Here is a 27,960-nt window from a genome sequence, read left to right on the forward strand (position 1 = left end):
CACAGAAAGAATTGTCATCAACAACTTGAAGCTGCAATGAAGCTTCAACCCCTCTAGGACGAGGCTTTTCAGCAAGCAAAGGTTGAATTTAAACATTTCAAAAGCATGCGACAATATGGGACGAGCTGTTGAGTTTTAGCAAGTATTGACAAAGTTATGTCCTTTTACAGTGTGTTGGATTAAATAAATTGTATAAAAAGTTCTCATATTTGCACTTTTACTGTTTTTAATGCTCTTTTGGAATGCTTAATATGCATACATTAACTGGCGTTTCCTTATTGACACACGGTTGCTTTATTTATCTCATTTGCTGTGTAAATAAAGATAATTTGTGGAGATGTGACCAGAACGAGTTGGAGACAGTGAGAGAGAGACACATCCCGCATTCTCCTCCCAAGCAAAAGTGAGGAGGGGGCGCCACACTGGCGAAATGGAAGTGATGTGACCGCGGTGCACCGGAGGTGACGTCCCAACAATGTACCGCCGACAATCAGTGCTACACTAGAAGACATCAAATTTGATTTGTTTGTGACTTTCTGTACTCCAATTAAAACAAAATAATTTTGTTATTGTTTACTGTAACATTGTCTAGCATTTCACGTGCGAAGAGGCAGAATAGGGACAAAACCAGCCAGATTGTCTGTGTGTATTGGGCTGAAGATATAGGGTGAGAAGCATGGTCATCAGGGAGGGGCTCAGAGCCTAACTGCTGATTTTCCACATCAAGAGGCCCCCGAGCATCTGGTTAGGATGCACCCTGGTGAGGATTTCCGGACATGTCTGACTGGCAGGAGACCGTGAAGACAATCCAGGACACGCTCAAGAGATTATGTCTCCCGGCTGGCCTGAGAAACTCTTGGGATCCCTGCAGGAATCTTCACGAAGTAGGCGGGGAGAGGGAAGTCTGGCCTTTCCTGTTTAAACTGCTGCCTCTGCAACCCGACCCAAGATAAGCACAAGAAAATAGATGACTGGAGAGATTAATTACATCAGCAGATGCACACAGATCTTTATATTTCCGTGAAAATTTACTTAAGTACGAATAATACTTCATATCTTGAGCATGGAGAGCAGCAAATTTTTTCCAGATTTTTTTAGGTTGATCTTCCTCGTAATCTTTATATTATACTCGAGAGTGCATTAAATACAAGAAATAATTTTCTGGTGAACATTACTTTTTTCTGCTTTGCAAGTGCTAAGACGAAACAAGCTCTGATTTGTACTCCTTTGTAGGTACTCTTAAGGTGCATTTGTTGGGACTGTTATTAAATATTACAGAAAAAAAATCTGCTAATAAATGGAAGTTGTATACTTCTGTAGAATTTAGCAAAAAGAGTAGGAACTAACTTCTTAAGGGCAGCAATTATGTATATGTTCTTTGGGATCAGAAGAAACACTTGGTCTGTAAGGATAGCCTCGGTAATCTTCTTGGCAACATAACCTGGATCAAGGATTGGGAGCAGTCTTGGCCATCTGTTGAAGATATGAAAAAATTACAACAGCAATTCCTTGTTGTAGTCACATTTGTATTTAGTTACATAATCTTTCATTGATGCATTGTCTCCCATGAATTGTGCTTAAGGCACAGGTATTTTTCATCCCTGTAATTACAAGGGACAGAAAGTTGGTCAATGAGATATGGCATAAAAAAAGTAGAACTTCCAACTTAGTGAGTACAAAATGTAAGTCTATCAAACCATTGTCTCCAGCTGTCCAACTTAATGAGGATAATATGAGTCTAACCACCGTCAAACCATTGCCAAACCATTGTCTCCAGCTGTCTCTGCGAGACTAGTTCTTTTTCCGGTCACTGGGTAACAAATCAATGTTAATTAATGACATCATTACAACCTATGTTCAGGACTTTTTTTTTTTTATTAAATGAAACATGGTTAATAGAATGTAGCTGTAATACCATTTTAAATGAGGCAACACATTCAGATTTTCATTTTATGAACACGTGTCAAACATGAAAAAAGGGTGGTAGTATTGCTCTTGTTTTTAAATCATTCTTTCGATGTCAAGAAATTATACTGGGTGATTTTAGTTCTTTTGAATATCTGTGTTTTTAGTTAAAGGTGACCAAAAGCTATTGTTTTATTAATTTATAGACAACCAAGATACAAAAGAAAATTTATGGAGGAGTTTTCAGAACTGTTGTCAGTTATTTGTACTGAGTACAACTATTTTGTTATAACAGGGGACTTTAAAGCCCCAGAAAGATGTCTATAAACATTCTAAAATAGATATTGTAATGAAAAATACATATATTAATCACTTCAATGTATATACAAAAAAACATACGAGCGGAGCGCGTGTCATCCATGCGCAAAGTTGTGGAAGTCTCACTCAACATCAAAGTGGTAGCCATATTGCCTGTTACGTCATCAGCAGATGTCACACTGGGACATTCCCCAGTGAAAACATGTAGTGGCACCTGCTATGGGAGAGGAACAACAGAGATTTTCGGATTTTTCAGACGTCCCATCTGACACAGGGAAGTTTTTTTTCGAAGAAGAGAACATCTCACAATCGCGTGAAGTGACCGGGCCAGTATTACACTCTTCTTTTGAGCCATATTTAGATGATATGCAGATCATTTCTAACTAACAACAGACTCCCTGACAGTATGTAACGTACTCAGCCGCGAGCGACGAGCTGGGCCACTTTATGGCGTTGTCGTTGCTCGCGGCTGAGTGTGCCATCGTTGGCGACGTTGTCGATTCGTCGCACCTGGGCGATGAAAAACGCCGACGGATGAACAACACCGCCGACTCAGCTGCGAACAATGACAACACCGTAAAATGGCCTGGGTCGGCTCCATGATGAGCCACTCCGGCCGAAGCCATAGTCTGCTCGTCCACCTGGGCAATGAACAACACCGACAGATGAACGCCGCTGACGGGAGCGGAGATAAACAACGCCGCCGACAATGGCGCTCTTAGCTGCGAGCGACGACAATGCCGTAAAATGGCCCAGCTCGGTGCCGCGTGAGCCACTTCAGCTCACTGCTGTGATCAGCCATCCCGGCCAAAGCCGTGATCGGTGGACGCTTCGACCAGCGGACGTGGCACTGACGTGCACATCGACACGTTTAGCACCCCTAACTTACATACGCAGATCTTTTATGTTTTGAGAGGATTGCGTCGCCCCCCCCTATTTTTTTATAGCTCTTATGCACACCTACCTGTCATTTGGAACCCACAAAGCTCTTGTCCTTTGCACCTGTTCAATCCATTTTTTACGATAAACCGGGTCTCTTGGAAACATATGAAGAGAAAATCCATTCTCACGAGTATTCCAGCAACATCCACCAATACAACGAGCCGGCATTTTGGCTAACACGAAGGAACAAAGAGCTACCTTCCAGCTGGTAAAACAGGTATAAACACACGAGCCCGCCTGAGTGTGCTGCTGCTGTTAACGTCACTTTCTCCTTCTTCTCCAAAACAAATCCCTTGAGAAGATTTTCATGACGGGAGTTACAAAAAGACATATACCCCAAAATCATGTTTTGCGGTGAAAAAACGGATGGGTCCATTCCGGCTACCTTTTTTTCTGAATAGCATTCTATAACAAATAATGCATTTCATGTCAGTGGGGCTTTAACATTCATGTTGACAATAACGTGGAAAAAAAAACATCCAAATAACTTTGTGCCATATTAGACACATTTGACCGCTTTCAACATATTATGAGTTCAATTCACACTCAAGGTCACATCTTAGACCCAGTCTTCTCGAAGGATGTTGCAATTCTAATTGACTTACATTAAGGACACGGTTAAGGACATGACCATTTTTGTGTATTTTTTGAATTACAGATTTTTCCAAAAGTTCAGACATCTATGTCTATTAGGAAAATATATATAAATGAGAGTACAGGGGGTCCTCAGGCTACGACTGAGATCCATTCCTACAGTAGTGACTTAACTCGAATTTCGGCTTAAGTCTGATTTTACAGTTCAAGTCAAAATTTACAATGACCGCTGGGATTGGTTTCAGCATTCAAGCAACCCTCGTGAGGATAAGCGGCTCGGAAAATGGGTGGGTATGGGTACTCTGTATGAAAAACTACACTACAGTAAGAAATACAAGATGCTTAACTTATTATAAGGAAAGTGAGGTTGGGATGATGAAGAATGAAGGGAGGCTGTGCTCAGCTATTGCTAAGTGAGCAAGTGCAGGTAGCTGTTGCTAGCGATAAATTTCTCCTCTGCATCCTCTCATTTCTGCTCTTTCAAAGTTAGGAAAATACGCCGTGCTTTTTCCCTTAATGAACATGAAGCTGAACTGCTGGGACAGTTGATGAACTTTTGGAAAATTACACTTTGAAAATCACAAATGCCATAAATACTGTCGCTCCTGTTAAACCCAAGACCATCCAGAGGTGACCTAGAACACCGTGGAGGAGCACAATGATGGTCAAGAGCTCAAAATCAAAGTATAGGAAAAGAGAACACAAGTGGAGAAAAATTAAATTCCAAATTGACCATTACCTCAACAGACAGTTGTTGTTCTTTCAGCTTGTCCCTCTCGGGGTGGCCACAGCGTGTTATCTCAGATGAACGCACATATATGTTTGGCACAATTTTTATGCTAGATCCTCTTCCTGACGCAACCCTTCTCAGGGAGTGGAGTCCCCAGTGGGATACGAACCCACAACCCCTGGTTTACCAAACCAGTGCTCCAACCACTGAGCTATGGGGCCCTAGACAGACAGTATAACCAAGTATTCGTTAGGGCTAGACAGAAATACTTTTGTGAAATCATCCGCAAGAACCTCAACAATACCCGTGCTGTTTGCTGTGGTTGATCATCTCTTAAATCATCTCATACTTATTATATTTAGATACTGAAACATTACATGTGTTATATCCCAGAATAGTTTTCAATGTAACTCAGGGGTGCCCAGATTTTTTTTCCCCCCAAGATCCAGCATAAAAACTGTGCCAAACAAATATGAGCGTTTCATCTGAGATTTCACGCTGTGGCAATCACTCACGGGACAAGCCGAAAGAAACTCACTTACTATCGACTTTTCAAGCAGCCAGCCTCTCCCGATCGACCAGCGTGGCGGTGGTGGCCGAAGGCGGGCGGGTGCACATGTTCAGGAGTCAGGATCTTCCGCTTTCGACCTTCAGTGTTGAACATCCTGAAGACATGGCTTGTTCTGGGTAGTGACACTGAGGTATCTCTGGCATATGTTACTCCGTCTTTCATTCTCTTGGTCTTTGTCTTTAGGTCATCTGCTGTAATCTGAAGGTACTCATCAACATGTTCAGCTGCTGTGAATGGTCCCCCTGGGTCCTTCAGTCTCTCCAAAATATTTAGTTTTCTGTTCTCAACGTACAGCAGATTAGCTTCCTTCTTATTAAGCCCAGCAGCTCTAAGATCCTGTTGGTGTTTGTTCCAGTCTGCAGTAATATTATCCATAATCTTGACCACTGGGCCCATTATACGGAAATCACTTGAAGCATCTTTTTGGCGCAAGTCTTTAGTCAGCTTTAGTATATTGCCACAAGATACAGTGTCCAAACTAGGCTTCTTCTTTAGCCGCTGATCTGCATCTCCACACTGCCTTTCCAACTGCAAGTTGTGAACAGGAGCCTTGTCGATATTCTGGGCCTGTACAAACATTGGATATTCTTTCTCATATCCTCCAAAATCATAATATTTGCCACTCTGCATGCCAAGGACATAAGCCATTTTGGGAAGAATTCTGTTTGCCAAAGATACACATTCTTTGGTATTTGTAGTTGCCATCTCTTTGACAGATTCGACTCCATCAAGCTTGTAGTTTGCCTTGACTACTAAGAGAATCTGAGAAATTCCACTGAAAGTAGGTTGCTGGAAACAGAAGAATTCGTCATCAACTTCTGTGTTCTGGAGATCACTGTGGAGTGATGGAAAGTATTATGCAAGGCTTGTATGTGTTGCTTTGCTTGAAATAGTCTTTGCATGATATGGAGAAACAAGGTCCAAGCCAAAGGCAGCAACAACAGCAATAACCACTTTGACATATTCAAGAGCTAACGCATCTCGAACAAGGGAGGCTAGCTTGTTGGTAATGTACTCATGGCTACTCAGGAATATCCTGAAATCATCCCAGTAATGGCACATGATTTTGAAAGCGCACCAAAACGGGCATCCTTCATTAGAAATAGATGAGTTGGCTTGGCTTTCTGCTGCATGCTGCAGTTTTCACATATATGCCAGTAGCCACGAGAAGCCAACTCTAAATGAAAATGATGTTGAAAAATGTAGTTTTTATGGGTATGTGGTGAATTTGAATTCCAGGTATTTTGTAGAATTATAGCCCCCTCTACTGAAATGTGCTGCGACTGACGAGTTCTTTTCTGAGAGAAATCTTTGCAGCGGCTCTCGTAATTCAAACACTCTTGCGAGCAATTTCCCTTGGATAACTTCTCATTTCCATGTATAAGAGAAGCCTTGTGTGGTCCGCGCCCATTTTACTCACAAAGCTCCTCAAAAAGGTGTGAGTTAAGGGTGTGTGCTTTGATATGGTTGATAACTTTTCTTGGAACTTGTAGGCTCTTATTCTGTCTCTTCACTGGGCCTTTTCCCCTTTGAAAACAAACTTTCCAAAGACGTATTTCTTACTCATTTTGCTAGCTTGTGGCCTTAAATTTTGGCGCTGAAGTAACCAAGATGTAACCAAGAGAATCCAGTCATTTTTCGAAATAAAAGATTGTTCAGACATGGATAATGACAAACATAACTAGTTAATTATTTCTTCGGCGGTCTGGAACCAATTCCTCCACAGAGCGGTACCGATCCGCGGCCCGGTGGTTGGGGACCACTGATCTATAGGTATATGCAAGATGGACTAATTATTTTAAATAAACAGTTGTTGTATTCTCCCTGTAAGAAGTTACATGGCTCTGTTAGTTTAGTATTATTTTTTTTCCATTTTGCGCAGAAAATTCTAAATTAAGGCAAAATACAAGAAAAGGAAATTGGAACAGAATTCTTGGGAGGGGAGTAGAACAGTTGAATAACAGCTCCCTCTCTGAAGAGTTTGTTTCAATGAGTAGATATTAATTTATAAACAATTTCAGAGAGGTTCAAGGACGGTTCCAGGATTTAGATTGGGTACACTCAGAGAATGCTTAGGAGTTCCAAAAACAAAGCGTTGAGGACTGAAAAGGGACGCCATCAACTGATCCTACTTTCAGAGGCCAGAATTAAAGTGGAAAGTTACAATATGTAACTTTAGTTAACCAGGAGTTGTATTACATCCCTATCCTAGTCACCACGGGAGGCTTTGAATGAGAAAGAGCTCACTCTATAACTACAAACCGCTAGGAACCAAGGCAGCATCAGCCCAACCAGCAGAAGGCAACCCAGTTGGGTGTCTTCACCCAAATTCCAATGATGACACAAATCACCCGTGCAGGTTATACACCATGCAGGGGTTACAAACAAGTGGTTAAAATCAGTGAGAGAAAGATTTGAGAAAATGAATGCTTCCACACCACTTGAGGAAGTTCTGGAAAAGATGGAGAAAATTATTGCTGAATATAGTGTTTACTTTTCAGAAATATCAGAGACGGTTGGGAAGAAAGATGAGGTGATGTTGGGGGCTATCATTCCTCATCCTCCAGCCCCGGTGATGAAAGAGGGAAACCATGAGTGGATTCAATGGTGGACAGAGAGATTAATATAAACAACAGGACCGAATATAAATAGGATAATACATCCTTGTAATACATATGATACTATCGTAAATATACTGGCACAAGAGACAAAGAATATCAATTAGGAGATGTAAATGCAAAATCGGCCAGCCACTATAAAAAAAATATGCTGACTTGTCCGAGCTGCTTCGAAATCTTGTTAGACACAACAGATAGAGCGAGAGAGAGAGAGAGAGAGAGAGAGAGAGAGAGAGAGAGAGACGGCAAGTCCTACTTTGGAAGTGGGCCCTTTGGTTGAATGGTTGACACACGACACTGGTATAGTGATGACACCTAAGGGACAATTCTAAACTACAATGGGATAGTACGAAAGAACAGGGGGAGAAATCCAAGAAGGAGATCCTCCTGCATCTTCTTTTCTAAAACCTACTCCCCTCATGTCTTCCCTCACAACATTCCTCAACCTTCTCTCTAGTCTTCTCACTCTTAGGTCTGGCAGCTCCATTCCATTGGATCAGCAAATTCCTGATGGGCAGGACACAGCACGTGAGGCTGGGGGACACCACCTCATTCACGCGCTCTATCAGCGCCGGGCCACCCCAAGGTTGTGCCCACTCCCCTCTGCTCTTCTTGCACCACAAGAACGACTGTGGACAGAAAGTGGCAAGAAAAGAGCTTTAGTGTGGTCAACACAACCTGGCGTTGAACACTCCAAAGACTGTAGAGATGATTGTGGACTTCAGGGGGCATCCTTCACCACAGCTGCCCCTGACGGTGTCCAACTGTCTTGCCTCAACCGTCAAGACCTTCATGTTCTTGGGAATCACAGTCTCAGAGGACCTGAAGTGGGGGACGAACTCCATCCTCAAAAAAGCCCAGCAAAAGATGTCCTTCTGAGGTAGGACGGCCTGTCACAATAGCTGCTGGGATAGTTTTACACAGTGGTCGTCCAATTAGTACTATGTACCTCCACCACAGTTTGGTTTGGGGCCGCCACAATAAAAGACAAACTCAGACCACAACAGAAAATCAAAACTGCTGAACGGATCATCAGCACCATGCTACCCAATATTAAGGATTTGCACACAACGTAAAACTAGGTCCAGAGCAGGCAGGATCCTTTCGGATCCTCCACATCCTGGCCACCAGCTCTTCCAGCTCCTTCCATCGGGAAAGCACTACAGATCAATGAAAGTCAAAAGTAGGTTTTGAACTGTTTTTTCCCTCTGGCAATTAAGTCATTTAATTCTTGATCAGTGAACCTACTATTTTTCTGCCTTCTGCCATGTTAGGAAACTCACATCCTGCTGGTCCAATCAGGATTAGTATGAGAAAAATATCTCTATATATACATGATTTTTTTTTACATTTTTTTTTTAATTTTGTATTACATTTTGTTCACTTTAAACTGGTCCCTTTGCACAATTGACATTGCACTGGTCCAGCGGTCGGCAACCTTTGACACCGAAAGAGCCATTTGAACCCAGTTTCCACGGAAAAGAAAACACTGGGAGCCGCACATCTAAAATGAAGAAAAAAAAAAACTTCTACTACTTTACCGCAGCATGTTTCTCCATTGGCTTTGCCGGGCTTGAAAGTCGCTCAAAATAGACGGCGTTTCAGCGGGTATACCTGCTTCCGCAGTGTGACGTCTATTTTGAGCGACGAAAAAATAATATCAAATAATTTAATTAATATTTTAATATTTCAAGATCACAATCTTCAAATTTAGAACTAAAATAATATAAAAACTAACACAAATAAAACGCACTTCAATTAAATACAAAAAAATTTTTTTAGTAATTTATTTTCCCAAGCCAATCAGAGCCGCATTATAAGGATGAAAGAGCCGCATGAGGCTCCGGAGCCGCGGGTTGCCGACTGCTGCACTGGTCTATAATGTGGGACGTTAACACTTACCTGTTCTAAATGAAGAAGACTTTACATCTTGCACGACTCTTATAAGGAATAGTTCCTATCAGCAGAAATGTCTGTTGTTTGTTCTTGTTGCTGTGTTGCTCTCTTGTTCTTTGTTCGGAATGAATGTCGTACAAGGGCAGCACCGACTGCCGGAAAAAATCCCTTGTATGTTTTTACACATGTGGCCATCAAGCTGCTACTGATTCAACGGCACAGGAAGAAGAGGAAGCAGAAGGTGGGTGGAGGTGCAGCCACCTGCTCAGGCTAAGGAACAAACCACAAAGACCACCTCTTTCAAGCCTATACCAATCCAATGGCAGATCCATCACGTGCGTGTGATAATTTTCCATGAAAGCCAATCTCCTGAATCTTCTTCACGAACATCAACTGAACCTCATGTCTTCCCTCACAACATCCATCAACCTTCTCTTTGGTCTTCCTCTCACTCTTTTGGCTGGCAGCTCCATCCATAGCACCTTTCTATAAATATACTCCCTTTCTCGCCTCTGGACATGTCCAAACCATCAAAGTCTGCTCTCTCGAATCTTGTTTCCAAAACATCTAAGTTTGGCTGTCCCTCAAATGAGCTCATTTCTGATGCTATCCAACCTGCTTAACATCTTCATTTCTACCACCTCCAGCTCTGTTTCCTGTTGTGTCTTCAATGACACTGTCTCTAATTCGTAGAAAACAGCTGGCCTGACCACTATTTTATAAACTTTGCCCTTCAATCCTAGCGGACGCTTCTGTGACATTGCACACCAGACACATTCCGCCAGCTGTTCCAACTTGCTTGGATCCATTTCTTCACTTCCTTACAACACTCACCATTGCTCTGGACTGGACCCCAAGTATTTGAGGTCATCGACCCTCACCATCTCTTCTCCCTGCAGTATCACTTTTTGCCTCCATCCCTCTCATTCACACACACCTGTGTAGTTTGCATGTTCTCCCCGTGCCTGCGTGGGTTTTCTCCGGGCACTCTGGTTTCCTCCTACATCCCAAAAACATGCAACATTAATTGGACACTCTAAATTGCCCCGAGGTGAGATTGTGAAAGTTTGTCTCGGTGTGGCCTGCAATTGGCTGGCAACCAATTTAGGGTGTACCCCGCCTCTTGCCCGTTGCTCCAGCACTCCCAGCGGGAGTGAGGATAGGCGGCAGAGAAAATGGATGGCTGGATGGACACCCTGCTATATTGCAAGTTCTCCCACTTAGAAATCATGGAGGGGTCTGAAATTTTCATCATGGGTTCATTTCCACTGTGAGAGAGATTATCTAAAAAAATAAAATGAAATACAGAAATCACTATGTATGATTTTTTTACTTCAAATAAGTATTTGAACACCTGTCTATCAGCTAGAATTCTGACCCTCAGCTGTCAGCTGTTAGTCCACCTTTGAAATTTCACTTCCACTCCATTTATTATCCTGAATCAAATGCACCTGTGTGAGGTTGTAAGCTGCATAAAGACACCTGTCCACCCAATACAATCAGTAAGACTCAAACTTGTAACATGGCCAAGACCAAAGACCTTTCCAAAGACACCAGAGAAAAAAATTGTACAACCCCACACGGCTGGAAAGGGCTACAGAGAAAATGGCAAGCAGCTTGGTGAAAAAAGGTCCACTGTTGGAGTAATCATTAGAAAATGGAAGAAGCTAAACATGACGGTCAATCTCAATCGGAGTGGGGCCTCAGGCAAGATATCACCTCGTGGGCCCTCAATGATCCTTAGAAAGGTGAGGAATCAGCCCAGGACTACATGACAGGAATTGGTCAATGAGCTGAAAAGAGCTGGGACCACCGTTTCCAAGGTGACTGTTGGTAATACAATAAGAGATCATGGTTTGAAATCATGCATGGCAGGTTCCCCTGCTTAAACCAGCACATGTCAATCCCCGTTTTAAGTTTGTCAATGACCATTTGGATGATACAGAGGAGTCATGACAGAAAGTTTTGTGGTCAGATGAGACCAAAATGGAACTTTTTGGTCATAATTCCACTTACCGTGTTTGGGGGAAGACGAATGATGAGTTCCATCACATAAACACCATCCTACTGTGAAGCATGGGTTTGGTAGCATTATGGTTCGGGGGTTTTGTTCTGCACACGGGACAGGCTGACTACACTGTTAAAGGAGAGGATGACTGCGGCCATTGTATTGTGAGATTTTGGGGAACAACCTCTTTCCCTCAGTCAAAGCATTGAAGATGGGTCGTGGCTGGGTCTTTCAACATAACAATGACCCGAAGCACACAGCCAGGAAAATCATGAGTGGTGTTTCACTTCATTCCACTGCCAAAAGTCACCTTCACAAAACAGATGGCCGACGTTATGATGACTAACCTATAGTGAAGTATATTTTGATGGTTGGTTAAGTATGGTTTCGCCAGCGGCCCCCAGTTCTTTTCCCAGTTCTGGAACAAATTTTGTTCCCTAATAGGGGCTTGAGCCTTTCCTTGGGCAATCACCCGGAAGCCAATGGCCCTGCCAACTGCATAAATCAGGACCTGGAGATGGGGCTCCAATGCCTCACTTCTCGTGACCCGCGCTCATGGAGCCAACTGCTAATCCGGGTAGAATGTTCGCATAACTCTCTTCCCTCAGATTCCACTGGGATGTCCCTTTCATGTTATGCATGGTTATCCACCCTCTCTTTTCCAGTCTGGAGACTCCAACTCATTGGTGCGTTGGCCGTTGTGAGGCACTGCAAAAGAACCCATGGAGCGACCCCGACAGATGCTACTGCGCAAGGGGCACTCTTTTAAGGCTGCGGTGGACCGTAAGAGGGTGCCAGCACCAGTCAACAGGGTGGATCAGCAAGTCTGGCAGTCAGCTCAGGGGTTTCTATTCAGAGTGGAATCACGGAAGCTCGCTCCCAGGTTTGTTGGACTGTTCCCGATTTCAAAGGTTATCAATTCAATCACCATGAAATTGAGACTTCCGAAGTCGATGCTGGTTCACCCAACCTTCATGTTAGCCTGTTCAAGTGTCTTTGCTGGTCCCGCCTGCTAGGCCCCCTCCTCCTCCCTGTATCATGGACGGGGGTCCGGTCTACACTGTATGTTGGCTCCTGTCGTCGCACCATCGGGGGAGGGGTTGTGCAGTTTCCGGTTGACTGGGAAGGTTACAATCCCGAGGAGCGGTCGTTGATTCCTTCCTAGTTCATTTTCGACCCCTCGCTCATCAGGTACTTACATGCCGTGCATCCTGAGGGCCCTGGGCCAGCCGTTAGGGTAGGGGTACTGTCATGGTTGTGTCTTTCCTCGACCCGGTGCACACCTGCTCCAATGAGCATATGCACCCACCTGTTTCTCATCTTGCTAATTACGGCACTGATATGTTCCCACGCGTGAGAGCTGGTCCTTGGCAGATCGTTGTCATCTCGTGTCACGTTCCCACAACTCCATGCCAATGTTTATGATGCTCTGTGTACCGAACCCTGCCTCGTTGATCATCCTGCCTCCCACCTAATTATTTTGACACTGCTGCTTGTTTGGACTGCCTGCCTGTGTACGGACCTTGGACTGAATAAACATGCTTCCCGAACTGTATTTGGTCTCGTTAGTTGTGCATTTTGGGTTCAGCCTTGTGTTCTGGTCATAACAGCAAATAGTAATTTTTGACAAAATAAAACAATTTCTGGGCTTTTTTTTTTTAACCACAAATAAAAAATGCTATAAGATTTGCGACTTGATAATAAAGGATGCTGAAGCAGATCTTCCCTCTCGAACTGATTTCTGCCTTACGCCACGAAGAAGACAACTAGATTTCGACTTACATCCAAGTGTTATGCAAAGTTATCACACAGAGGTTGTTAAAGGTAATTTTTCAACAAAATTTTGTAAATAATTCAAAAACTTTATTTTACAAAATTGGTATTGTTTAAAATATAAGCACTCAATAACACTGTTGACACTGTCTGTCAGCTTGAAAAAACATTGAGAAAACACCTTAACGCACTTCCTATCTCTGTTGAAAAACAGAAATAAAATGTCACAACCAGAACACAGGGTTGGACCCAAATGCACGACTCGAGAGACGTAGAGGCAGTTCGGGAAATGTTTTTAATCAGTCCAGTATCGGGGATCAGGCAGGCAGTCAACGGGAGCAGCAGTATCAATGTCATCAGGCCTCGGAGGCAGGTCTGCGCGCGGGCAGGGTTCGGTACACAGGAGATCAGGAACGGAATCACAAGAGTTCAGGAACAAGGCATGAGGCAACGATCTGGCGTTGACCCTCCCCTGTATAGTGAATTTCTGATTGATCCTCAAGACAATGGCAATGAGCGAGTCCAGGTTGGTGGGCAGTTCCACTGCAACAAGGTGGCTCTGAAACCCGGGCGAGAGCCCCTGAAAGAATGCGTCGAGGAGTGCTCCCTCATTTCACCGGCTCTCTGCCGCTCGGATGAAGAACACAATGGTGTAATCCGCAACTCTATGTTGCCCCTGCCGGAGCGAGACTAAAGCAGCTGCCGCCTCACCCTCCAGGGAAGCTTATTCGAATACCTGCGTTACAGCACACACAGATCAGGTTGAGGGGTTGCAGGTATCATAACCATGGCTCAATTCGGCTGTGGCCCAGGCCTCTGCTCTTCCCGTCAGGTAGGATATCACGAAGGCTATCCGGGAGCTGTCAGTAGGGAAGGTAGAGGGCTGCAATTTTAAATGGAGATCACACTGGGCGAGGGTTTAATATTACCAGTGTCTCCGGAGAACCGCTCGGGCTGGAGAGTGGCGTGCACAGTCTGCTGGGCGTCCGTAACTGGCAGGAGAGTGGCCTTGTACGGACTTGGGCTTGGGCGGTGGTGGCTGATGTCGAACTGGCATCGGCAGTGCTGTACATGGACGTGAACCAGGAGTCCTGCCGAGAACATATCTCCTGTAACTGGTGATTACTCACTTGGAGAGAGGCTTCCTGCTTGGCGATACGTCTGCCTTGAATCTGTAGGGACTGACAGATAGCAGCTGAGTCGGCTGGGTCCATATTATGGCCAGATCGTTCTGTCACTACCAGAACATGGGGTTGGATCCAAATCCACGACTCGGGAGACGCAGAGGGAGTTTGAGAAACGTTTTCATTCAGTCCAGTGTCAGGGATCAGGCAGGCAGTCAACGGGAGCAGCAGTATCAAGGTCGTCAGACATCGGAGACAGGTCAGTGGGCGGGCAGGGGTCAGTACACAGGAGATCAAGAACGGAATCACAAGAGTACGGGAACGAGACATGAGGCAACGATCTGGAAAAGGCCAGACCGTACGAGAAGTCCCATTTGTATCTGCCCTAATTACGGGGAAAGAGGTGCAGGTGTGCGCCTCACTGATTGCTGCAGGTGTGTGTGCTGTGTCGGGGACTGGCACAGGCAAGACAGGGACCGGCAGGACCGTGACAAAAATTTACTGTCTGAAGAAACAAAAAGGTCCAGCGCTCTCTGTATAGCCCGGTCAAAAAACATGCATGAAGTACAAACCACACGACAGGATTTTACAGCAGTGTTGCAAAAGGGATGGTATGTAATGCGTACAATCGCACTTTCATGGTTGCACTATGTCAGACTACTGCAATAAAATCTTGTATTCCGATACCATCATGTCCCATTTCTTTCATTGTTTTTTTTTTGTTTTGGTCATTTCAAACGCGACCGGATATACTTGTTACCATGGGGATAACAACATGAGTGGATCACACTGACCGTATTATAAGAAGAAAATGGGATGAAAAAACATGACTTATGATCACTGGTGCTCAGGATAGGATATTCATGTCAGGCTTGCTTGGTATATTTCATAATTTTAATGAGATGGTTTGCAAGCCGGTAACAAAATGTTACGTAGCTGAGTAAGCTAGTGCTATGACTAGTGGTTGTGAACCAGACAAAGGATGGATTCTGTGATTGGCTGGCAACCAGTTCAGGGTGTACCCCACCTATCGCCAAAATCAAATAAGATAGGTGCCCTCCCACCTGTGAAGATAAGCGGTTGGAAAAAAAGATGATTACTTTCCATCAAAGATGGCACCAGTAGTGAATCGGTAAAACTGGTCCAATCACAGTTTGAAGAGGACTGATAAAGGAATGCATCTCCAATTCATGCTTATGTTTCATTAACTATTAGGTCAGGGCACACACTTGCAATGGCATGTCCTGGTGCTGTCATTTCCAAAATGACGGAGGATCATGTATTTGAAGACTGTGATTATTGGTTTTGATACAGGATCTTGGCAGCTTCAAAAATTGTTATTTTGGAGCATGTACACTGGTTAATATAAATTTCACAACATTGACACAAGGAATTCATACACAAAGAATAAGTCATCGATTACTGAAAGGCAGGAATGCTCAATTTCACGATGGGTAAGCTCTACAACTCAACAACATTGATCAGAATTGTGATTTATGTGGTTTGCAAGGAACTGTATCATTCAGCGTTTCCCATATAGTGACCTCCACATTTTCCAAAACAACACATGAACAGTGTTGATGAGGTTAATAGAAAAAAATTGACATTTTACCATGATTAAGATTCTGTGAAGTTACCTACTTAGTTTGACATCCATCGAACATTCCAGTATTAATGAAGTATGGGCAAACAATGGTGGTCTTGACGCCATCTTTTCCACTCACCAGGAGTTCCAAACCCACTGATTCTGCAAAACCTACTGCTGCAAACTTGCTGGCACAGTAGTCTGCAAAGGATTGGTGATTCAACAAGGAACACAGGTCAGATACATGTTACATATTCTCACTAATGGTGAAATATTGTGAATTGTTTCATTATTCACAATTTTAAAACATGCAACATTTTTCATATTACACAATCCATTGTGCATGAACCATAGATAAAAAACAACATTCTGTTAAGATTCTGAAGTCAATGGTTGTGTGTCCCAAAATTGCTGTCACCTGTGCTGGCAATTTGCTAAATTGATGAGATCATAGGCAATAAATAATTTCATACCTAGAGAGAGGTATCAACAAGTGCTAGTCAAAATTATTTATTGCCTATGTCATCAACTTGGCAAACTGCCAGCACACGTGCCAGATGACAGCACTCTAGGGACACACAACCATTGACTTCACATCTGGTGCCAATAAAAGGAGTTGCATCCAGTGAAACAAAATGCTGTAGCATCCACTGACCAAAAAGGGAGTTACATACAGTTAAAAAAAATGGTGTCACCTCAGGTGACCATAAGAGTTACATCTGATGAAAACAAGGGGAGTTCATGTTTCCTGGCATTTTGGGGCCATGACATCATGTTCAGGGACACATGTAGTAACAAAGGAGATTATGGGCTCCATATAGTCACTAAAAAAAGTAATTTGCGGTAATACCTGTGACTAGAGTCTGTTCCGTGTTTTCATGACTTCAGACTGAAAACTGTTAAGAACATTACCTGCTGCTTTTTTTGATACATGACCACCGACTCTTGATGCTGGCTGTATTTATCCTCAATACCAAAAGCAATTCTACTTAGGTTGAATAAATGGCAGAGTTCCACATCAAAATGTCATATTTTATTTTTTAACAACTCAACAATGTAGTGCAACCACACAAACATTACAATTTTCATATCAGTGTTAAACACAAATGAAGTTGAACGGAAACTTTACTCACTCTACGTCAAGTGTACTGTACGTGTACTCAGCATTGTCACTTTGAGTCCATAGAATATTGGTCGAACAAAATATCACCAGTGGACTTAAAAAAAAAAAAAACTGATGAAAAACATCTTCAGAACTATAGAAAGACAGCAACACGAATCAGTCACAACCATTGTCCTGCAAGTAAGTTAGAGGGCATCTGTTACAACGTGCAGGATACCTTGGTGTTTGAGGTGTGGAATGTTTTTGTGTTGATGTGTTGCTTTAAGAGGCATTATTATGCTCATGGTTACACCATCAAGATTCACTGGAATGTGTAGAAGATCCATAACCACCTTCTTTAAAGTGCAACAGTCATGAAATGGATGATTTTTGGTATATTATTAATGAAAAACCCACAGCCAATATGGTCCCATGTGTTTTTTTTCCCCACCACAAAACATGATTTTGACATATACAGCTTTTTGTAACTCCTGCCATGAAAATCCTCTCAGGGATTTGTTTTCGAGAAGAAGCAGGAAGTTACGTACAGGACAGAGGCGCTGATTTCTCACCTTTCTAAAGGATCGTTGAGACCCCACGAGGTGATATCTTGCATGAGGCTCCACTCCGATTAGCTTTTTCCATTTTGTAATGATTGCTCCAACAGTGGACCTTTTTTTCACCAAGCTGCTTGGCAATTTCTCCGGAACCCTTTCCAACAATCTGGACTTGTACAATTTTGTCTCTGGTGTCTTTGGACAGCTCTTTGGTGTTGGCCATGTTTCAAGTTTGAGTCTTACTGATTTTATAGGGTGGCCAACTATCTAAATCATGAACATGTCAGATTTACATCTCTAGAGGGGTTCTGAGGCAGAGATTTCTCCTTTTCGTTTTGAAAAATGTAGGATACATTCCAGAGTTTCTAATGGTGAGCAGGGGTAATTTGAAAAAAAAAAAAAAAAAAAAGATTAAATTATACTTTGGCCTTGATCATATCTTCATTCCTTGGCGAATATTTACAGATGTGTAACCTTGAAAAAAACAATTTCTACCTTTAAAAAAAATAGAACAGTTGGAAATTAATAGGTCCTCAGAAAAGTATGAGCAATTCTATAATGTACTTAACTCAAGCCTTTCTCCTGCATCCGTCTCTCTGACACCAACTCTCGTCATGTCTCGCCTCACATCTCTTAACCTCTTTGTTCTTCCTCTAGTTCTCTTGCCTGGCAGCTTCCTTCTCATCATCATCCTGCCAAAATATACTCACTCTCCTGCCTCTTAATGTGTCCATACAATCCAAATCTCCTTACTAACTTTTGTCTCCAAAACACCTAAAGTGAGAGCCTAACCATGTTTGACCAAATTTGTCGATCGGATGATTTCCTGAAATGCCCTACATGATAAGAAAATTAAGTTTGTGAGTCACCAAGTAATATTTTGACACATTTGATGACTCCCCATTCTTCCCAAGAGCTGTACTACAGTGCTGTGAAAAAGTATTCGGCCCCTTCCTGATTTGTTTGTGTTTGTGTGTGTGTGTGTGTGTGTGTGTGTGTGTGTGTGTGTGTGTCTATCACACTCACAAAGGTTTCTAATCAAACCAATTTTAATATCACTCATAGAGAACCGAAGGAAATGTAAATAATCCGGACACAAAAAAAAATACAAACCCTTCTGACCCTCTGTGAAAACGTAATTGCCTCCTGAACTGAATAAAGAGTTGTGCCACCCTTGGCAGTAACAAGAGAAATCAAGCATTTGCAATAATTGGTGATGAGTCTTTCACATTGCTCTGGAGGAATTTTGTTGTTTCAAATGTTCCAACTCTGCCATATTGGAGAAATTTCTAGCATGAACCGCCGTTTTGACTTGGCCACTTCAAACCCTTTTTTTTTTGGACCCATTCAGATGTGGACTTTCTGGCGTGTTTCACATCATTGTTCTGCTTCATTATCGAGGAGCACTTGAGTTTGAGGAGACGAACAGATGGCTGGATGTTCTCCAGGACTTTCTAATACACAGCAGAAGTCATTATCCCAGGTCTCTATAAAAATCCTGCAATTGTCTGTAGAGTGTCATCAAAGGGCAAGTATAACGTGTTGTTTTGTAAGATTACTCAAGACCATATACGTCTAAATTCTTGTTTTACCTGTGGTTGAACTTATTTACCGTAATTTCCAGACTATAAGCCGTGACTTTTGTCACACGCTTTCAACCCTGTGGCTTATGCGGAAAAGGTAAGAGTGAGAGAGGTGGAATATATGTGCCGAGGAAGACGGAAGTTAATGTACCGGTAATTTAGACCTTTGTGGATGAATACAATTAGCATAAACAGACCCTCATCATGGCAAATGCATGAAGAAATGCATATGATCCAGCTTTCAAGTTAAAGCAATCAAGCTGGCTGTTAAAGAAGTAAACAGAGTTGCTGCACGTGAACTTGGCATAAATGAATCAATGGTGAGATGCTGGAAAGGGCAGCGGGAAGAACTGGAGCAATGTAAAAAGACAAAACAAGCTTTTAGATGGAATAAAAGCAAGTGGCCTGAATTGGAAAACATTCTTGAAGACTGGGTGAACACACAGAGAGGAGATGGCCGAGGTGTTTCCATTGTGTAGATCAGACTGAAAGCAAAAACAAATGCCACCGAAAAGAAAATTACGGCTGTCAAAGGAGTACCGTCGCAGTGTCTTCAATTTATAAAAAGAAAAAGTCTGTCCATCAGGACACGGACAACTCTGTGTCAGCAACTACTGTCCGACTACAAGGAACAAGTCGCAAATTTTCACAAATTCATTCAAACAAAGATAGAAAATTCCATCGGACCAGACGACATCATAATTTGGATGAGCTACCTCTGACGTTTGATCTGCCCCTCACCAGGACCATCAACCATAAAGGTGAAGCGTCTGTCACACTGAAAAGAACCGGCCACGAGAGGACGCATTTCACCTGTGTTTTGGGCTACACTGCATCTGGACTGCAACAATGGTCATTTTTAGGAGGATTATAATGCCAAAAGAACACATCCCGAAAGACATTGTCGTGAAAGTTAACACGAAAGGGTAGATGGTTGAAAGCCTAATGAAAGAATTGTTGACTGAGTGTTATGGCACTATGACCGGGAGGATTTTTTTCATAGCAAAAAAACAATGGTCGTTTTGGATAACATGAGAGCCTATTTTACAGATTCTGTGAAAGCAGCCATCAACAAACTCCATTCCAGCTGTGGTTACTGGCGGCACAACAAACTATTTGCAGCCACTTGACATTGGTGTGAATCATGCATTTAAATTGGTCCTCAGAGTTGAATGGGAGGCTTGGATGACAAGCGGCGAGAAATCGTTTACCAAAACTGGCCACATGCAAACAGTAACTTTTGCATAAGTCTGCCAGTGGATCCTGACAGCGTGGAGCAGTTTGAAAAAATCCACCATCACCAAAGGGTTTCGAAAAGCTGGTCTGTTGCATAATGGAGAGGACAGCTCAAGCTCAGGAGTGAATTTGCCTCAGGATGAGAGTGACACTGACAGTGATAAAAAAAGAGAGACTGAGAGAGTGTGTGGCGAAGAAGATCTGACGCTATTCCAATCCGACACTGAGGAGGAAGAATTCATTGGATTCAGTGCAAATGAAGACGGCTCTCAGTGACCTTTGTTTTAACTGGCCCTGTTAGCGCTGTGCTAGCGTATTGCTGTTGTGTTACTGCCGCGTCTCAGTGACTTTTCCCAGTAAGTTTGTTTTAACCGGCCCTGTTCAGTGAATTTTACCGGTATATTTGTTTTAACAGGCATGTGCTAGCGTGTTGCTGCTGTGTTACTGCCACGTCTCAGTGACTTTTACTGGTATGTTTTTTTTAACCAGCCCTGTTAATGCTGCTGTGTTACTGCTGCATCACAGGCACTGTTTGGAAATAAAAGCTAAGGTATATTATTAAAACTTTGAAAACTCTTTCAGTGTACCATCTTTCTTTGTAAATATATCATGTTTCAATGTGGGCACATGTGGCTTTTACACAAGTGCGGCTTATGTATGTACATGTTTATTTTTAAAAATGTACTCGGTGAGGCTTATAATCATGTGCGGTCTGTAGTCATGAAATTACGGTATACATGCTTTCTACAGTTAATAGTGGTAAAAAAAAAAAATGTTCTTGACACCAACAACACATCATTGATGGGTGAGTGATTTCCTTTCTTTTGTTAGCAGTGATAACAAAAAAATACACATGAATGGTTGCGGCAAAATGTTTGAATGTTTTTTTTTTTTCATTTCTACTTTTTGTTTTGGGGAAAGAATGTTCATATATTTAAACACCATGAAGATAACCAGCTTCCCATATTCATTTTGTTTAGCTTCAGGGTCACTCGTAACATTTTTAATGCAATCTGTCCAATTCTATTGCTCGTAACACATTCATAATTTCAAATTAAAATGATCTCAGCTCATTTTTTTTTTTTATTTGCTCATCAGTCATACAGTTTGGAATATTGAAACACTGTTGTGAAGACTGCTTCCACCGTGTATTTGAAGTTGCTCTTCTTTTTTCACGTTTTTGTGCTATAAGTTAAGGATGTGTTTAAATGGACGATAGACAAATAAAACCAAGTCATAACCCCTAAAAGTGCTGTAAACTGACACATCCCCACCCGGGCGCACACACGCACACAATTGTTGCATAATACAGTATTTCTCAATTGTTCTAATCCCGGCCCCACCTGTGTTGAGTTTTCATGTTCTCCCTGTGCATGTGTGTTTTTTTTCTGGGAAATCAGGTTTCTTCCCACATCCCAAAAACATGCATTCATTGGAAACTCTAAATTGTCCCTAGGTGTAATTATAAATGCGACTGTTGTCTAATTTCCACATGCCCTGTGATTGGCTGGCAACAAGTTCAGGGTATAGCCTGCCTCCAGCCTGATGACAGCTGGAATTGGTTCCTGCACTCCCGTGAACTTCATGGGGATAAGTGGCTCAGAAAATGTATGAATGGATAAAAAAAAGTGATCTATTCCTATGTCAAGTTAAAAAAAAAATCAGTTCTGAAAAAAGTGATGGAAAATAAATATAGTACAGCTATTGTGTCCAAGTGAATAACCTCATAAGTGTGATTGTCAAAATATGATTTGGTGACTCACAGAGTTCATTTTATCATCACATAGGGAACCTCAGCAAATCACCAGATCAACAAATTTGGTCAAGCAAGGTGGGACTCTCACGTTAGGTGTTTTGGAGACAAAAGTTAGAGAGCAGATTTGGATGGTTTGGACACATTCAGAGGAGGGACAGTGAGTATATTAGAAGGACGATGAGAACTCAAGCTGCCGGGAAGAGAACAAGAGGAAGACCATAGAAAAGATTGATAGATGTGAGTGAAGACATGAGGGCAGGTGGTGTAAGAAAGGTGGATGGAGGAGAAAGGCGTGAAGTGAATACATGTTAGCATTGATCATATCTTTTTGACGAACTATAAATTTCCAAAAATTTCCTTTTTTTTCCAAGGTAAAACTTGAAAATGTTTTTTTTTTCAAGTTCACACTTGTCATGTAAATAAGGAATGGAAATATGCTCAAGGAATAACTATCCTTTTGTCTCTGTTGTGTTTTTAGACATACATTTGGAAAACAAGTAAAAATGACACCTGCTTCATGATGAGAAACTCTGGAAAGTATCCTCCATGTTTCAAAAAGAAAATGGAGACTATCTCTGCCTTGGAAACTCCCTACAAATGTAAAACTGACATTTATGATCGAGATACTGTTTTGATCAATCTTGAGAACTAGACGTTCTTGTGGGATACAACACTGATATGTTTAAGACCCTCATAACAAGTCCTGGGCATGTAACCATTGGCACGATAAGCTTTCAATGATGTTTTTTTTCCCCAGAACTTGTAACCTCTCAGACACCAGATCTTATGTGCTGAAGTCATGTGAGTACCCCCATTTACTGCTAATGGTGTGTGACCTCTGGGACAAGACTTCCTAACATCTCAGACACCTGACTTCACTTACATAAGTCCCGTGAGTGAGGCCATTCTCTGCCAATGCTGTGTGACCTCTGGATTTGCCTTCCTAACCTCTCAGACACCTGATTTCAGCTACTGAAGCCAGATAAGTATGGCCAATTCTCTGTGTGACCTCTGGTCAAGACCGTCTAACATCTCAGACACCCAATTTCACCTGCAGAAGTCACGTGAGAGTGCCAATTTGCTGCCAATGCTGTGTGACCGCCCAGATGACCGCCTAACACCTCAGCGAAGCCCTTGAGAGGGCCTTACAAGCACCATTTACAAGGGATGGAGCCGGAAAGGACCCTAGTCACAAGTAGGACCGCAAATTACTTTTATTTACAATATGACACCCCATGATTTCCTTTGTTACCACAGGTGTCCCCAAACATGTCATGCCACAAAAACATCAGAAAAAATTACTCACCTTATTTTCATCAGATGTAACTCCTTTTTAGTCACCGGCTGTAACATAATTTTGTTTCACTGGATGTTACTCATTTTATGGTCAACGGATGCTACATTTTGTTTCACCAGATCATAATCATAATTAAAATTAGCTTTATTGGCCAAGTATGTAACAGCACACAAGGAATTTGTCTCCGGCAGTCAGTGGCACCTTGGTATGACATTCAGAACAAAGAACAAGAGACATTCAGTAAATAGGAACGGTTCCGTTTCAGAGTCACAGATGCGCAAGATGTGGCCTTGAATGGGCAGTTCGTGCCAGAAAACCCTTGAATATGGCAGAGTTTAAACAATTCTGCAAAGAAGAGTGGGACAAAATTCCCTGAGAACTGAGTAAATAACACAAACATACATACATCAATTTTTCTCTACTTATCAGAGGTCAGGTCACGGGTGTAAGTAGCTTTAGGATGAATCCCAGACTTCCCTCTCCCTAGCCACTTCATCCAGCTCATCCCCAGCCACTTCATCCTTAGGTGTTCCTATGGCAGCATGCTCTGGGTCATCCCCACGGTCTCCTCCGAGTGAGACACCTCACCTCACCAGTGAGATGTCCAGGAGGCATCCTAATCATAAGCCCGAGCCACATCATCTGTCTCCTCTCACTACAGAGGAGCAGTGGCTCAACTAATACGCTCAATGAGATACACACTTTCAGAAACAGCGAAAGGAGAACTCACGAGCAATGAGAACCCGTTCTTCATGAATAAATGCCACAGTATTGCTCGATTGCCTGCTTTTATGTGGGTATCCAGCATTTGAGTACTAATACAGTAATCCCTCTTTACTTTGCAGATCACATCTCGTGGATTCAGTGCATCATGCCCCCCCCCACAAAGACAGGTCGTCTCATAATACGTACTATATCACTTTAAGAAGCCCCCCCCCCAAAAAAAATAAACATTTCGCTTTTGGGAGCTGATTGGCTGCAACATTGAAGCTCCACCTAGCAACTTCCTTTCTCCCTCCCTCCCTCCTTCCAATGCATCATTTTCCATGGCTGTTGACTCTGTGTGCATAGTTCAAAATGTTAAATCAAAAAATTAAAGCTGCTGCCAAAACACCCCAGCTGAAGAGAAATGTACAAAATTAGAAGATTGCTTGAAAATTCAGCTGCTTTTGTTTGGTTTCGTTGGGGACAATGAGGAAGAGAAGGGGAGGAAGCTTATGGAACGGCAAAAAAGTGAAACTTTTGGATATGATCAAAGACCGGAGAAGTTACACTTTTGTGGCGCCATTATGGTGTGAATGAATCAGTGACGTGCCACATAAAGAATAAAGTGGTAAACACCAATTCAAAGCTGCAATGAAGTATTCAACCTCTCGAGGACGAGGCTATTCGGCAAGCAAAGGTTGGTTTGAAAAATTTAAAAAGCATCCGACAATCTGGTACAAGCTGTCAATTTTAGCAATCGTGTTGACAGTGTTATGTCCTTGTACAGGGTGTTGTATTAACTAGATCAATTGTAAATAAAGTTCTCTCATAATTGCGCTCCTGTTTTGCTTTGACTGCTCTTTTGCTATGCTTAATTGTTTCTATTGACTCACGTTTGCTTTGTTTGCTCATGGTTGTTTGTTCATTGACTGATGGATGCTGTATTTCTCACGTTTCCTGTTTGTTACATTTTGGACCGCCCTCAGGAAATAAAAAAAGAGGATTTGTGGCGATTTTGCAAACACGTGCTGGGGATGGCGAGGGAGACACATCCCACGTTCTCCTCATGAGCAAAAGTTCCTCTTGTCAAGGAGGGGTGCCACACCAGCGAAATGGAAGTGATGCAACAGCAGCAGACAAAAAGTGACGTCACAACAATGTGCCAAGGATATTTGGTGCGACACAAGAAGACGTCACAGGTTTGCTTTGTTTGTAACTTTCTGTACTGCAATACAAATGTTATAGTTGTTTAACAAGACACTTGTTGTGTTGTAGTTTTTGTCTTAAGTGGGCAATGTATAAATGTTGTGCTGTTGATTAAACATTCTTGTACCCACACGGCTACCCCAGCAGAACGGAAGTGATGTCGAATAAGGAGTCACGGGCATCCATACACGAGAAGACCAGACGTTTGATTTTTTTGGGACTTTTTGAACTGCAATGAAAATGTTATTTTATTTTTAGCGTTTAACTAAACACCTGTAGTGTTGTAATGTTTGTCTGAAATGGGCAAATTATAAGTGGTGTACTGTTGATTAAACATTCTGGTACACGCACAGCAGCTCCAGCAGAAGTCTCTGGGTGATGAATGCTAACTGTACAGTGATATAATACAGCGTTTTATAATTTATAATTATATTATACATTTATAATACTGTAGAGATTATATTTATAAAGTTTTCTCAAAGATTTCACAAAATACCTCTTTTTGTCTTAAGTATGCAAAGTACAAATACTTTTTATATATTTTAAACATTCTCGTCCCTACATAATCAAACATCCCCACTACTTCGCATTTTTTCAAATTTTTGCGCGTAGTCCTGGTACCAATTAACCGCGAAAAATGAGGTATTACTGTATTCATTATTTTGAGAGAGAGATTGGTGTCGATAATGCAGCCCTATGGGGGTACAACCCAGTGCAATCTGTCAGCTGGTCCCAAACCAAGATGAATGCAGAGGGTTGGGTCAGGAAGGGAATCCGGTGTAAAACTGTGCCAAACAAATATGAGCTTTTACGTTGGATGCCCTTGCTGACGCAAACACTATTACCAGGACTAATGTAGTTCCGCTTTTTTGTGTGTATGTACTCAATGTCGGGTGAACAGTGTCTGTCAATAACCACGCTGTTTTTCTTCCTTGAGTCATTCGAGGCACCTGAGGATGATCCTCACAAGCGCTAGACTCGCATATGGGAGACTCCGTAGTTCTCCGAAAGAGAATTGTAGTTGGCAGTGGTATTGGGCAGATTAGAGTGGAGGGCACCGAAGCCAGTGGTGCTCGGCCGATTCTTCTTCCTCACCGCAGAGACGGCACCGGTCATCATCACAGTTCGCCATCAAATTTGCCATTTTTGAAGGGTGGGGTGGTGCCCGGAACCGGTTAAGATTGACAAGGTTTTTCTTGGACAACTGGGACTCTTCCTCCAGATTAGGTCAAAAGGTCAGGGAAAAAAAAACTGGGGTAGGTAGACGGAGAGGGTTTGTAAATCCTGTGGATGATTGCTCAGCGCGGGCATCGAGAGGAGTGATTGGTTGGGGAAGGGAGGAACAGAGCTTGGCCTGCTCATCTGCAAGGTTATTGCCCGGAAGGCTGCAATGGCCTGGGACCCATATTAGTGTGATCTTTGTGGCGGGAGGAAAGGCTGCAAGGTTGGAATTGATGGAGAGGGTGGAGGGCTCTCAGGCAGTGGGGTTGTCGAGGGATTGAAGGAGGGACTTGCAGTCTGTGATGATGGAGGCTGAGGACCAGTTGTCATTCTGTCCGAGCCAAATGATGGCCACGTTCAGTGCAGGGCTCTGAGACCACTGCATGTGTTCTGTGTCGTTAATGGTGGAGCCATCAGTGAAGATGTATAGGTCTGTTGGGCCATGTGCTGCAAGCATTTCCGTACCTGCACCTATTTGTTGGGAGGGGGATGCGGATTTCGAGATGGGCGTGAAATGGATGGGAAGTGGAGGAGGCGGGGTCATGGAATATTGGGGTTATTTGCATTCTCCATGCCCGCCGGGGTGAGGTTGAGGTTGGATAGGATAGGGGCGGTGAAACTTCTCCAGTTGCCATGTTTTAGGCATTTTGGCAGATCCGTCTGGTAAAGTACCCTTCTGTCATTTTCACGGGAAAGGTGGACCCAGGCATTGTCCTTTTTAAGATTGGCCAAATTTAACCGGGAGGAGATTGATGGGAATTGGGATTCATGCAGGAGAGCGTCAATGGGAGTTGTTCAAAGTTGGCCTGTTATGGCACGAGCTGCGTCTGACTGCACCCCATCCAGTTTCTTGATGTTGGAGGATGAAGCCCAGGGTTCCTAGGCAGGAGCTGTGTATTCTGCAAGCAATTTGATGGTCACATTGTAGATAGTCCGCATATCCTGTGGCCACTACCCCCAAGACGTACCCGTCAGTTGTCGCAGGTTGGAGCGCTGCTTCCTGACAGGGCTGAAGTGCCGGCCATGTTCATTGAACGTCAGCTGGCAATCGTATCGAACCCCAGAAAGGTGGGGTGGGATTTGTCTTGAGTCTGGAACCCCCAACAGTAAAGTTTGAGCACCGTGAGGATTCGGCAGCATCCATCGTGAAGAAGGCAACTTCCGACTTCGACGTGTTTTGAATTACATGGTTGTCTGCGGACCATTGGTGAACTTTGACATCCTCAGACTCCA

At 42.9% G+C, this 27,960-nt stretch overlaps 1 protein-coding gene across 4 annotated transcripts in view; it reads right to left on the reverse strand.

Annotated features, from left to right (window-relative positions):
* Positions 1 to 27,960, reverse strand: part of sdr16c5a (short chain dehydrogenase/reductase family 16C, member 5a) — a 65,214-nt gene that overhangs the window by 6,872 nt on the left and 30,382 nt on the right. For 2 of the 4 annotated variants that reach the window (XM_061838809.1, XM_061838813.1), the window contains exons 5-6: positions 16,121 to 16,265; positions 1,348 to 1,473 (exon numbers count right to left, since the gene is read on the reverse strand). In XM_061838809.1, coding sequence (XP_061694793.1) covers positions 1,348 to 1,473; positions 16,121 to 16,265 — 271 coding nt within the window. Of the gene's footprint in view, positions 1 to 185; positions 933 to 1,347; positions 1,474 to 16,120; positions 16,266 to 27,960 lie in introns of those variants that run through there. The other 2 variants (XM_061838810.1, XM_061838812.1) reach the window with 2 other exon arrangements.

The sequence above is a fragment of the Syngnathoides biaculeatus genome, chromosome 13, assembly GCF_019802595.1.
Source record: "Syngnathoides biaculeatus isolate LvHL_M chromosome 13, ASM1980259v1, whole genome shotgun sequence".
NCBI lineage: Eukaryota > Metazoa > Chordata > Actinopteri > Syngnathiformes > Syngnathidae > Syngnathoides > Syngnathoides biaculeatus.